The sequence below is a fragment of the Callorhinus ursinus genome, unplaced genomic scaffold (assembly GCF_003265705.2).
Source record: "Callorhinus ursinus isolate GAN/ISIS: 27379988/994484 unplaced genomic scaffold, GSC_fseal_2.0 scaffold131, whole genome shotgun sequence".
Taxonomy (NCBI): domain Eukaryota; kingdom Metazoa; phylum Chordata; class Mammalia; order Carnivora; family Otariidae; genus Callorhinus; species Callorhinus ursinus.
In genome coordinates this window covers 237,006-249,285 of record NW_027397193.1, presented here as the reverse complement: position 1 = coordinate 249,285, position 12,280 = coordinate 237,006, and the positions used below count along the sequence as shown (strand labels likewise).

General features: G+C 52.9%; 2 protein-coding genes across 3 annotated transcripts in view; one reads left to right on the top strand and one right to left on the bottom strand.

Moving 5' to 3' along the window:
• CYP4F22 (cytochrome P450 family 4 subfamily F member 22) overlaps window positions 1-12,280 on the top strand; it is an 80,366-nt gene that overhangs the window by 1,231 nt on the left and 66,855 nt on the right. The gene's annotated exons all lie outside the window — the stretch shown is intronic.
• On the bottom strand, window positions 1,790-7,391 carry PGLYRP2 (peptidoglycan recognition protein 2). The gene is made up of 5 exons (XM_025864816.2): window positions 7,268-7,391; window positions 5,014-6,141; window positions 3,802-4,012; window positions 2,941-3,238; window positions 1,790-1,908 (listed from the first exon to the last, which is right to left on the bottom strand). The coding sequence occupies exons 1-5, from the start codon at window positions 7,356-7,358 to the stop codon at window positions 1,819-1,821; spliced, it is 1,818 nt and encodes a 605-aa protein (XP_025720601.2). The 5' UTR covers window positions 7,359-7,391; the 3' UTR covers window positions 1,790-1,818.

Genomic DNA, 12,280 nt, shown 5'->3' with positions numbered 1-12,280 from the left:
GAAGTGAATGAGTCAGCACGAGATTCACTCGAATCCTGGCCCTGGAGTGGGTTCCAGAGCCAGCTGGTCCTTCTCTCGCTGTGTGACCTCAGGCAAGTCACTTCCTCTCTCTGAGCCTCGGTTTCCTTATTTGTACAACAAGATGATAATATTAGCTCCAGAAGGTTCATAATAGGAGCTTTGTTTACTCAATAAATGTTTCCCGAGTGCCTACTATGTACTAGGTGCTAGAGAAGCCACAGGGAACTAAACAAACTTGGTTCTTGCCCTCCTGAAGCTCAGAGTCCAGTGAGGGAAACAGATCCTGAACATCAATGCAGGACATTTCTAGCTGGTGAGGAAGACTTGGAAGAAAATAGACTGCAGTAGAGGCTGAGCACAAGTGGAAAAATCCAGGAGGGCCTCCCTGAAGAGGTGACACTTGTGGCCCAAAGCATAAGGAGAGGACCATGGGATGAGCATGCCAGATAGAAGGAACAGTTTGTGCAAAGGCAAGGATGACCAGAATTCACAGGATAGGGTGGGTAGGACCACTTTCATGGGCATGTGGCCTGGGCAGTCATCCAGGACCCCCATGCTTAGAAGGGCACCGCACTGCATTTGATTTAATGCTTTGCTGTTGCTGTCTTGAAGTTCCTGCTTTTTGAACAAGGGGCCCTGCATTTTCATTTTGCCCTGTGCCTTACAAATTCTATAACCTGTCCCAAGGAGTATGATCTTCCATGAGGGCCAAAGACCCTTTTTCTGGAGCTGGACATGTTCACACAGATGGACACACCTTAGATATGCCCACCTCTTTCATACTGCACTCAATCCATTCACAGCACACACATACAGAGTTTCCCCATGTTCCGATGTATCCCTGAGCCTTTCCCACTTCACTGAATACTGATCCATTCCCACCTCCCTGCATTTTTGCTGGAGGTCTTTCTCTGACGATGGAGTCCACTTTCCCCATACAATAAGCAACCCAAGGGCACCTGGGTGGCTCAGTTGGTTGAGCGACTGCCTTCGGCTCAGGTCATGATCCTGGAATCGAGTCCCACATCGGGCTCCCTGCTCAGCGGGGAGTCTGCTTCTCCCTCTGACCCTCTTCCCTCTCATGCTCTCTGTCTCTCATTCTCTCTCTCTCAAATAAATAAATAAAATCTTAAAAAAAAAAGAACTAGATCCAAGTCCTTAGACCTTTACATGGGCCCATGTCACTAGTTCTTAAAAAAAAAAAAAAAAAGCAACCCAAAAGTGCCAGAGAATTAATACCTCCCTGAGATCAGCCCTTAACCAATGACGATGAGGGTTGGAGGATCAATACCCCAGCTCCCTCGGATCAGTATGACTCTGAGGTGTGTGTCTTACACTGTCCCCTAGAGGTCCCCAGTGGGATTGAGCTCCATGTCCCCAGAGTGCCAACTTACTTGATAAAGTACCCTTTCTTGGCTGCCTTCTCTTCCCTACCTCTCTTCCTCACTCCCCAACTGATATGACCTGGAAGCACCTTCACCTCCCAAACAAACTACTTGCACTGAAATTCTTGTCTCCGGTCTGCTTCTGGGCAAACACAAATTAAGACAACTTGTGCAGGGCACCTGGGTGGCTCAGTAGGTTACATGTCCGGCTTTGGCTAGGTCATGATCCCAGGGTCCTGGGAATCGAGTCCCGCATCAGGCTCCCTACTCAGTGGGGCGTCTGCTTCTCCCTCTTCCTCTGTCACTCCCCTCTACTTGTTCTCTCTCTCAAATAAATAAATTTGAAAAAGAAAAAGACAACGTGTGCAAACACAGATGATGCATAGATACAGGCTCTCTTTCCACTGTCTCTTTATTGGAGGCCTGTGGCTGGCACAATTATTGGAGGTGGCTCCCTTTTGGATCTCCTGGAGGCCCTCCTGGCTGTTCTTGGTTTCACGTTCTAGAAAAGACAGGGCAGGGGCGCCTGGGTGGCTCAGTCGGTTAAGCATCTGCCTTCGGCTCAGATCATGATCCCAGGGTTCTGGGATCGAGCCATGCATCGGGCTCCCTGCTCAACGGGCAACCTGCTTCTCCCTCTCCCTCTACTGTTCCCCCTGCTTGTGCTCTCTCTCTCTCTGTCAAATAAATAAATAAAATCTTAAAAAAAAAAAAAAAAGGACAGGGGAGTGTGAGGCTTGGGGAGTGGGGGTCTGCCCCTGTCATGGAAAGGGAAGAGGAGGGGGGCCCAAAGTGAGGGGGTGGGTACAATGCTGACTGCTGGCCAGTGTGCAGGTAACATGAGATTGTGCAGGTGTGAATATAGAGATGTTTTCGCAATCGGGGTCAGGGGCTGGGTGGGATCATCAGGCCAAGTTTGTGCTGGCTGGACATAGATTGCTTCACCATAAGAGCTGTCATCAGGGGTCAGGAAGGCTGGGGCTGAGCAAGCATCCTCAGGGCTGAGATTGGGCAGAGGACTGCAGCACAGGGGTAGGGGCTAGATAGAGGTTGCACAGGCAAAGGGGGTTTCTGTAGAGGGTCACAGGCTGAGTTAGTGTTGTGTGGACAGAGGGCCCTTTGGGTAGGAGACAGGAGTGAGGCCATGTTTGGCTAGTCTGGGTGAGGCTGTGTAGGCAGAAGGGCTGCTGTAGGGTCGGGGTCCATGCTTTGGTTGGGAGGGCAGAGTAAAGGACTGGGTAAAAGTCCTTTACTCTGTCGGGGCTGGGTAAAGGACAAGCTGGCCGGGTCAGGGCTGAGCCGAGGCTGTACGGGCAAAGGACGGTGGGTAGGGGCTGTTGCAAGTAGAACGAGTGAAGTCTGGGCCTGGGTTGCCTGAATAGATGGACTGCAAGGGGGACCAGGAGCCTGGCTGAGGTTGTGTGGGCCTAGGGGTTACAGTAAGGAGTCAGGCGCCTGTCGAGGTTGGGCAGGTAGACCGGGGTCGGGGCTGCGCTCTGAACGTGTGCGGAAAGATGCGGGGTCTCGTACTCACCGCAGCGAAGCGCGGCCAGGTGCTCAGCAGTTTGAAGAGCGCGTCCCCAGGGCAGTCAGTGCGCACCAGCTGGCGGTGGCCCAGCAGCGCATAGTCGGGCCGCAGGAGGCCAGCGCGCACTGCGCAGCCAGGGAGCACGTCCTGCATGGTCTGAAGCGCAGCCTTCGCAGGCAGCTCCGCAGTGTAGTTGCCCACGAAGGCCACGCCGAAGCCGCGAGAGTTGTGGCCGAGCGTGTGCGCGCCCACCCAGTGCCAGCCGCGGCCCTCGTACACATAGCCGTCTGAGCCGATCACGAAACTGTAGACGCGAGGGAGAAGCAGGAGCCACGCGGCGTGAGGGAGGCCCCGCCTTTCATCTGGGCCCCTACCCCAGTTCTGCCCCTGAGCCAAGGGCCACCTCCGACCCACGTCCCGCGTGGTCTCTCTGGCTCTGCCCCGCCCATACTCTTCCCACTCCCCAAGTGCCACCGCAGAAACTATCCCGTTTTTCTGGATCTGTACGTCAGCCTTGGCCACTCCCCTTTCTACCCAGCCCCCTCGACACTGTCTCAGGTACAGCTCCTGCCCAGTTCAGAGACCTCTTCGGTCTTAGGTCATATTCCATCGATATTCTGTCCCAGACCCAGCTCTTAACACAGGTCCTTCCTCCTTTCCTAGTTCCTACCCCAAACTCAAGAAGCCCACTGCTAAAGCCGGGACCCGAGTCAAGGTCACGCCCCCTCGCCACTTTGGCTCCACCCACCTCCAAGCTCCTCCTCCGTCTCGCCCTGTTGGCTCCGGTCCAAGCCACGCCCCCCGGATCTGGCCACGCCCACCCAGACTATCCTCTAAAAGGTTCGCGAGCCTGCGGGTTCAGTTTACCTGTAGCCAATGTCGTCCCAACCCCGAATATCTTGGTGGAAGCGCTGCATAGAGCGCATGTCGGCGGCGCAGCTCGGGAAATCCGTGCAGGGTGGCGCGGGCACGTAGGTGTGATGCACATACAAGAACCCAAGTGGCAGCTGTAGCGGGCTGGGGCTACCCCGATAGGGCGCGGCGCCCCAGCGGCAACGTGGGTGGATGGCCGGGCACCCTGTGGAGAAGGGAGTCCAGGGCTGGGGTCAGCCAGTGTTTCTCTGCCTGCCACCTGCTCCCCCATTAGAGCGCACATATGGATCATCCCTCCAGCCTCCCTCCAGATCTGAGGACATTTCCATCTCGCACTACACTGGCCCCCATGGGGATCTAACTTAACTAAATTTAACAGCATCTCAGTCCTATTGGAATATCTGCAGTGCTTCCCATCACTTTGAGGATGAACCCCAAACATTTTAACTCTTAATTTAAGGCTCTTTACAATCCAGGATGCAACACTCTCCAGCTGGCTCTGCTCTGAGTTCTAGGGAGGGACAGCCACAGTGAGAAAAGAGGAATCTCAGCCCCCATTTATCATACTCTAATTGTGTGCTACTTGCTTTCCCTGCTTCATCTTTCTTAAACCACCCAGCACCTCCAAGAAGAAGCAATGATTTTCCCAGGCTCCACTGAAGAAGGTGAGGTTCAGAGAAGTGAAGCAACTTCCCTAAAGGTGCACAGGAGTAACTGGCTGAACTTCCATTTGAACCTTTGTGCCTTTGCGTGTGCTGAGCCCACCTCCTGGAATGCCCTCTACCTTCCCCCACTCCTTTTTTTGGGGGAGGGATGAACTTTAATTCATCCTTTTTTTTTTTAAGATTTTATTTATTTGACAGAGAGAGACAGCAAGAGCAGAAACACAAGCAGGGGGAGTGGGAGAGGGAGAGCAGGCTTCCCGCCAAGCAGGGAGCCCGACGTGGGACTCGATCCCAGGACCCTGGGATCATGACCTGAGCAGAAGGCAGACGCTTAACACTGAGCCACCCAGGCGCCCCGAAATTTTATTTATCCTTTAAGACCCAAATCTAGCCTTTCCTTACCTGTACAGCTGCCCTGGCTCCCCAGCCTGAGCCCCTATTTCCCCCTCTGGAATCCTCCAGTCTTGGATACCCCTGACCACATGAGGCTAAGAGTGTATCTGTGAGGGGGGAGGTCACAGGGGGCGGGGGTCCTTCTCACCCAGGAAGGCCTCAGTGAATTCCTTGGCAGCATTGGTGGCTACCTCGAACAGCTGTTCTTGGCTCATGCCCCGCAGCTGAGGGTGTGTTGGCTCCAGCCTCTGTAGCAGGATGAGAGCCCCCCATACCTGCTGCGTCAAGGTGGGGGCTGAAGTCAGAGCTGCTGTGTTCTGCCGTCGGAAGTTGCTGCGAAGTCCTGAATCTCCAGCCACCCCGGCTCCATAGTATTGGCTCAGAAGGCGGCTGAGAGGTGGCCGAGGCTCAGGGGTTCGGTTTAGATAATCTCCAAGGAGGGCCCCATCCAGGGCCCCATTGAGGAAGGCCATGGTGACTGGCGATGCTGTGGAATCTAAGAGTGTGAAGGTCCGGGGGGCAGAGAGCTGGTCCCAGCAGCCCTCCGTCCCCAGGCCTGAATGGCTCCAGGTCTGAGGGCTCTGGAGGAAGGCCAGACCCAGGTCTCTGGCCAGGGTGACCACCAGGAGGCTGTCCACAGTGGTCGGGGACCTGGCTTTGGCACCTGGCGAGGAGGCTTGGACATCTGGAGAAGTGACTGGGACATCTGGAGAGATAGGTCTAACACCTGGAGAGGTGGGTTTGACATCCAGATTTGTGGCCCTAATATTTGGAGGCATGGCTCCAACATCTGCAGAGGTGCCATCTGGGGGGACATCCCTGACTCTTGGGGATGTGGCTCTTACATCTGGAACCACGGCTCCAGTGTCTGGAAAGGTGGCTCCAGCATCCAGAGGGGTGGCCGTGCTGTCCAAGGGCAGGTTGACAACCCTGTTCCCTTGTAGCCCTGCCTCCAGCCCCGCCAGAAGAGGCTCCACAGCCACCGTGGAGCCATCGGGTGCCAGCACCACTCCGTATTCCTGCCTGCCCCGGATACCATGTTGGGCCACGTCCTTGGTCAGGCCTTGAAGCTCTGGGCTCAGTTGCTGGGGATCCAGCTTGGTGGCCTTGAGATTCTGCCCCTCCAGCAGGACGTGATGGAGGAGATCATGGCGGCCAGAGTCCTGGGCGAACAGCAGCCACACAGAAGCAGTGTGGCTGGCCTTGGTGGCTGGTACCTTCTGCTCGAGCTCCTCCAGGGCCTGGATGACAGAGTCCATGAGCAGGGGCAGGGTGGCTGCAGGAGGAGGAACAACATTAGCCCAGTGGCCCAGCACCCTCTGTTCCTCCCCCAGCTGCTTCCACATTTTCTCAGTGCCCCCAGCTCTTCATCGGACAATGCTGTGACCCCCACCACTGTCCTTGTATGGATGAGGAGACTGAGGCACAGATAACAGGTTAAGGAGCTTAGACGATCAGTGAGCACTAAGGAGCCATGGCAGGTTCATGAGCAGGAGAGAGACATGGCCTGGCTGGTATTCTACGATTGCTCCTTTGGCTACCATGTGGAGAACAGATTTGGGGGAGGCTAGAGTAGGGGAGGAAGGACAGTGTGGGGGTAAGTGATGAAGGTGGCCGAAGCCAGGGTGGCGGCAGTGGGATGGACAAAAATCGGGAAGAGTTCCTAGGTGCTTTGAGGGGAAAATGGACAGTTTTTCTTGATAGATTGGAGTTTGGGGGATTTTAGAGGGATAGGCATCCCTAAGGATGGCCAGGGAGGAGAGAGTGGGCCTGTGCCCAGTGAGGGAAATGTCAGTGGCTGAACTTGGAACTCAGAAAATCTGGGCTCAGAGCTGGGTGGGACATTGAATGATAGCTAACAATTACTAAACATTTACTATGTGCCAGGCACCATTCTAGGTGACTTATATAACTTAACCCATTTAATCTTCACAATGACCCTAATGAGAACAGAGAGGTTGAATCATCTGCCTAGGGTCACACAGCTAGAAAGTGGAAGAGGCAGGATTTGAACCCAAGAAGTTTTAATCCTTACACTGTCTAGAATCCAGGTTCGTCTCCAGACGGTCCACACTACGATTCCTCCATAGCTTTGTTCCTCTCTTTGCCTAAAATGCCCTTTCCTGTTTCTCCATCAAGTCAAAAGGTTTTTTCCTTCTTCCTGTCCTAAATCTATGTTCCCTCCTCCAGGAAACTTTCCTGATTTTTGCTTTCCTGGCCCCAAGTCCTTTCCCCAGCTCCTGTCCTGACCCTATGGGGAGCATCTGGAGACTGGAGGTTCCTTGAGACTGGGGCCTCCTGGGGTCTCCAGCCTCACCCTGAACAGGGCTGGACACAGAGGGGGCAGCAGTACCTTCTTACAGAACTGGGTCCCGGCCCCGGGTCTCTGCTTCCTGACCCACCTGTCCCTGGCTCCAGCCGCAGCACCAATCCGAGCAGGATCCAGAGGACAGCCTGGGCCACCACTGTGGGGTTCCGGCTTCTGAGGGACATATCCAGTTGACCTCAGCGCAGACTTTGGCAGAACTGGAAGGGGATAGGCATGGAGGACTGAGCGGTGCCTTTGGCTACTGTCAAAGTCCAGAGGTGAATGACACGACTGCCCCTTGTGGAGCTGTGGGCGGGAGGTAGCGGAAGCATGGGGACAGAGTGTCCTGGGTCAAGGTCATCTGGATCTCAGGGGCTCCCCCATTCTATCCTGTCCCTCCCAGGCTGAGGTCAAGGGTCAGCAAGCCAGGCCCGCCCCAGGAGGGGCCTGGAGGTCAAGTAGTTTAGACTCCAGCAAACTCTGCCCATTCCCAAGAGAGGTAGACTGAGGCCAGTCCAGCAAGCCCTATCCCCTTCCTGTAACTGTTCTGCAGCTGGTCATGAGAGGGGACTTTCAGGTGCCCGCCAAACTGGTAAGACCGGCTGTGCTGGGGGAGGGGAGAGAAGGAGAGGCCTGGGGTTGGTACTGCCTCCTGCCTTCTTTTCTGTCAGCACCTCAGGTTCAGGCAGAGGATGGGTACAGGCGCTGGGGATTGCTGAGGCCTGCTCCCAGCCCCTGGGATCAGGAGCTGTCACCTCTGACTCAGTTCCAGGTCCTGGTCCCAAGCAACCAGAGGTAGCTGAGAGCAGGGATTGGGCTGGAGCCTTCAGGACCCTGGCTTTGTCCCAGGAGCTGGCTTCTGGGCTCACCTGGGTTGACAGCGAAGGGTCCTCCTCCTTTCTGGCGCAGTGCAGGTGGCCGAGTCCTGCAGAAATGAACCTGCCTTCCCTTTATTCCGGAATCAGGTGGGATGGGCTCCAAGTTGTTGGGGCTGTGGTGTGAATTGCTTCACTGTGGGCCTCCTACCCCGAAACCAGCTTGGGGAGTTTCCAGGAGACCCACCAGGCTGGGGACTCAGCATGGGGCGGGCCCTGGGCAGGCCTGGGAATGTCCAGGCTGAGCCAGGTCTGGGATTCCCCGGGGGGGGGGCTTTCACAGATATACAGTATCCTCTCTTTGGGGACCCAGCCTCACACAGTGGGGGCTCAGGGAGTAAGGTGCTCAGGGAGGGAGGGAGGGAATGGAGGCCAATCCCCAGGGGATTCCAAGGAAATCTCTGAGTCCCAGTTTCCAAGGATTTGGGGCTGGGGTCGGGGGGAAGGGAGGTGGGCTCTGCCTGTACTGTGTGTCCATCTGGTGTGAGGACGGAGTGAGGAGAGGCAGGCATTCACCTAGGGTACAAAATTTAAGGTGGTGCTGAAAATCTGTCATCGAGTCATATTTTAATGTGATATTTTAAAAGACCAAAGTGAATGCAAAAGAATCCATGATAAACAAAATATCGACGTTTTAGAGAAAGACAGGATCAGGAACAGCCCTGTGCTGAGGCATACTGGCACCAGAGGTGAAAGTCAAAATCAGGAATCGTGATCCTGTCTTTGTGCCTGGCTTGCTTTACCCTAGTGCCCCCAGAATGTGGAGGGGTGGCTGAGGAGATCCCCACCGACTGTCCACCTGGTCTAGGAATGACCTTGCCTTGGCCTTAGGGACCCTGGATGTGTCCCTCTGTGGCTCCCACTGACTGCAGCCCCGGGGGACCTTCCGGTTTTATGGCACCATCCATTTATGCTCATTTTACTCAGCAGGAAGCTGAGCTCAGGGAGGTTAAGTAACTTGCTCAAGGTCACATAGCTGGGACCTGGGGAGGGCTCCAAGGGCAAAACATGTTTCCACTCTCCTGTGGCTGGGTCAGGGTCAGAGTAATTCACACAGGGAAGTGTTTGCAGACTTCACACCCAAGAATTCCTGGGCCAGCCATCCAGACAGTCTTGATTCCCTTTCGAAGCTTGGAACTGGTGGCAGAGGCTAAGTAGAGTTCAAGCTAGGGGCATGTCATGGCTGGCTAGCATTTCCGTTAGAGTCTGTCTGGGATTTGTGTCCTGGGGTAGGACACTTCCACCAGGAAGCCTCCTTGATTACCCCTGGTTCCCCCCTTTCTCCATCCTGGCTCTCTAGCCTGGGGTGCCTCCCTTTGACTCAGACCCATCCATACAGGGCTAGGAGTTTCTCTGTCTGGTTCCATCTCCCCCAAACTAGGAGATGCCAAGTCCTCTTAGGGTGCCCGGAAGTTATCTGGCGCAAGCCAGGGACCAGGTGGGTGGCAGGGAGGGATTGCTGAGTGCACAAAAGGCCTGATTGAGGATGTGGGGTCAGTTGGGGATTGGGCTCTGAAACACATGCGTGCGTGCGTGCACAAACGCGCGCGCTCACACACACACACACACGCATACACATGCAGGCACCCACACAGCAAAGCGCCTGGTCTGGGCTGGGCCTGGGAGTTAGCAGAAAGGCTGGGATTCCCATTATGAATCACCACTCCCCACCCCTGCTTCCCTTACATCTCATGAGGACCACCTGCCAGGGTAGGTCAAGGCCCCTCCCGGCTACAGATAGACCACTAGTCTCAAGAAAATAGCCATTGTCCGGGGCCTGGGGACCCCTCTAATGAAGGTAGCATTGACACAGACAGATAGAGCCCTGGGCACTGAGATCTGAAGTGAAGGTGGGATCATGGCCCGAGGCCAGAGGAAGAGGAACCCGGGGCAAAACTGGGCTTGGGGGCAATGTCAGAGTTAATAATGTTCACTTTGGTGGCAGAAGAATAGTCATGAAGACCCTGATAATAATAATTATTAATAATAAAAACTGCAGTGTGCGGGGCTTTAAGCTAAGATTTTATATGTCTGCGGTTTTTTATTCAGCTCTGGGTTTTGTTAAGGGATGTAGAGCAGGAGTCTGCAAACGACAATCTATGGGCTGGCCGTCTGTTGTTTTTTTTTTTCTTTTTAAAGATTTTATTTATTTATTTGACAGAGACAGAGACAGCGAGAAAGGGAACACAAGCAGGGGGAGTGGGAGAGGGAGAAGCAGGAATCCGCTGAGCAGGGAGCCCGATGCGGGGCTCAATCCCAGGACTCTGAGATCATGACCTGAGCCGAAGGCAGATGCTTAACGACTGAGCCACCCAGGCGCCCCATGGCTGTCTGTTTTGTAGATGATGTATTTTTTTGCTTTTGGGGTTTTTTCAAGGTGAAATTCACCTAATATAGAATGAACCATTTAAAAGTGTATAATTCTATAGTATTTAGGACATTCATAATGTTGTGCAATCGTCACCTCTGTCTAGTCCCAGAACATTTCCATCACCCTGAAATAAAACCCTGTGTACCCACTAGCAGTCACTGCCACTATCCCCCAGCTTCTGGAAACCACTGACCTTCTTTCTGTCTATATGAGTTTGCCTGTTCTGGACATTTCACCTACATGGGATCAGACATGATGTGAGTCTGTCTGGGGCTGTGGTGTGAATTGCTTTGGTGTCTGGCTGTTTTATTTCCACTCAGGCTAACATTTTTGAGGTTCATCTGTGTGTGGTGTGACTTGGTGCTTCTTATCATGAATCATTCTTTTTTTATGGCTGAATAATATTCCATTGTATGGATGTGCCACATTGTTTATGTAAGTAAACAAATAAACAAATTACTGGAACACATCCTCCCCCATTCATTTACATATTGTCTATGACTGTCCTCAGGCTATAATGGCAGAGTTGAACATTAGCAGCAGAGACCATCTGGCCTGCAAAGCTGAAATATTTGCTACACGGCCTCCCCCTCCCCCAGCTTTATTGAGATATAATTGACATGTAACATTGTGTAAAGTTGGGGCATCTGGGTGGCTCAGTCATTAAGCACCTGCCTTCAGCTCAGGTCATGATCCCAGGGTCCCGGGATCGAGCCCCGCATCGGGTTCCTGCTCAGCCAGGGGAAGTCTGCTTCTCCCTCTCCCACTCCCCCTGCTTGTTCCCTCTCTTGCTGTGTCTCTCTCTGTCAAATAAATAAAATCTTAAAAAAAAAACCATTGTGTAAAGTTTAAGGTGTGCAACATGATGATTTGATATATGTATATTGCAAAATGTTGACCACAGAAAGGTTAGTTAACACACCCCATCGCCTCACATAGTTATCTTTTTTTTTTTTTTTTTGTGGTGAGAACTTTTAAGATCTAGTCTCTTAGCACCTTTCAAGTGTACAATACAATACTGTTAACTGGAGTCACCACGCTGTACGTTAGATCCTCAGACCTTATTTATCTTGTATCTAGAAGTTTGTACCCTTTCACCAGTGTCTCCCCATTTCCCCATCCTCAACCCCTGGCAACTACTACTCTACTTCTGCTTCTGTGAGTTCATTTTATTTGTTTTTTTAGGTTCTACATATAAGTGAGATCACACAGTATTTGTCTTTGCCTGGCTTATTTCCCTTAGCAGAATGCCCTTAACTGCCATTCATGTTGTTGCAGGATTTCCTTCTTTTTTCTTACGGCTGAATAATACCCCATTGTATATATACGCCACCTTTTCAAAAATCTGTTCATGGGGCGCCTGGGTGGCTCAGTCGTTAAGCATCTGCCTTCAGCTCAGGTCATGATCTCAGGGTCCTGGGATCGAACCCCGCATCAGACTCCCTGCTCCACGGGAAGCCCGCTTCTCCCTCTCCCACTCCCCGTGCTTGTGTTCCCTCTCTCGCTGTGTCTCTCTCTATCAAATAAATAAAAAAAAAAATCTTAAAAAAGATAAATAAAAAAATCTGTTCATTCACTGAGGGACTCTTAGGTTGTTTCCATGTCTTGGCAACTGTGAATCATGCTGCAGCGAATACGAGGGTGCAGATATTCTTTGGGATAGTGATTTCGTTTCCCTCAGATATACGTGGACTTTCAATAAAGTTTGCTGACCCCTGCTGAGCCAGTTAACCCAAGTTCAAATTCTCGCTCTGCTGCTTAACTAGCTGGAGCAAGTGGTTTAATCTTTAACTCTCATTTTGTCTATCTCTAGAATGGGAGAATAGTACCAACCTCATAGGGTTATTTTGGGAGCTAAATG

Coding starts and splice junctions, on each gene's coding strand:
- PGLYRP2 (XM_025864816.2), bottom strand. CDS start 7,358: ATGTCCCTCAGAAGCCGGAACCCCACAGTGGTGGCCCAGGCTGTCCTC. Junction 4,013..5,013: donor ATTCACTGAGGCCTTCCTGG/GTGAGAAGGACC, acceptor CCTTCTCCACAG/GGTGCCCGGCCATCCACCCA. Junction 3,239..3,801: donor TGGGACGACATTGGCTACAG/GTAAACTGAACC, acceptor TCGCGTCTACAG/TTTCGTGATCGGCTCAGACG.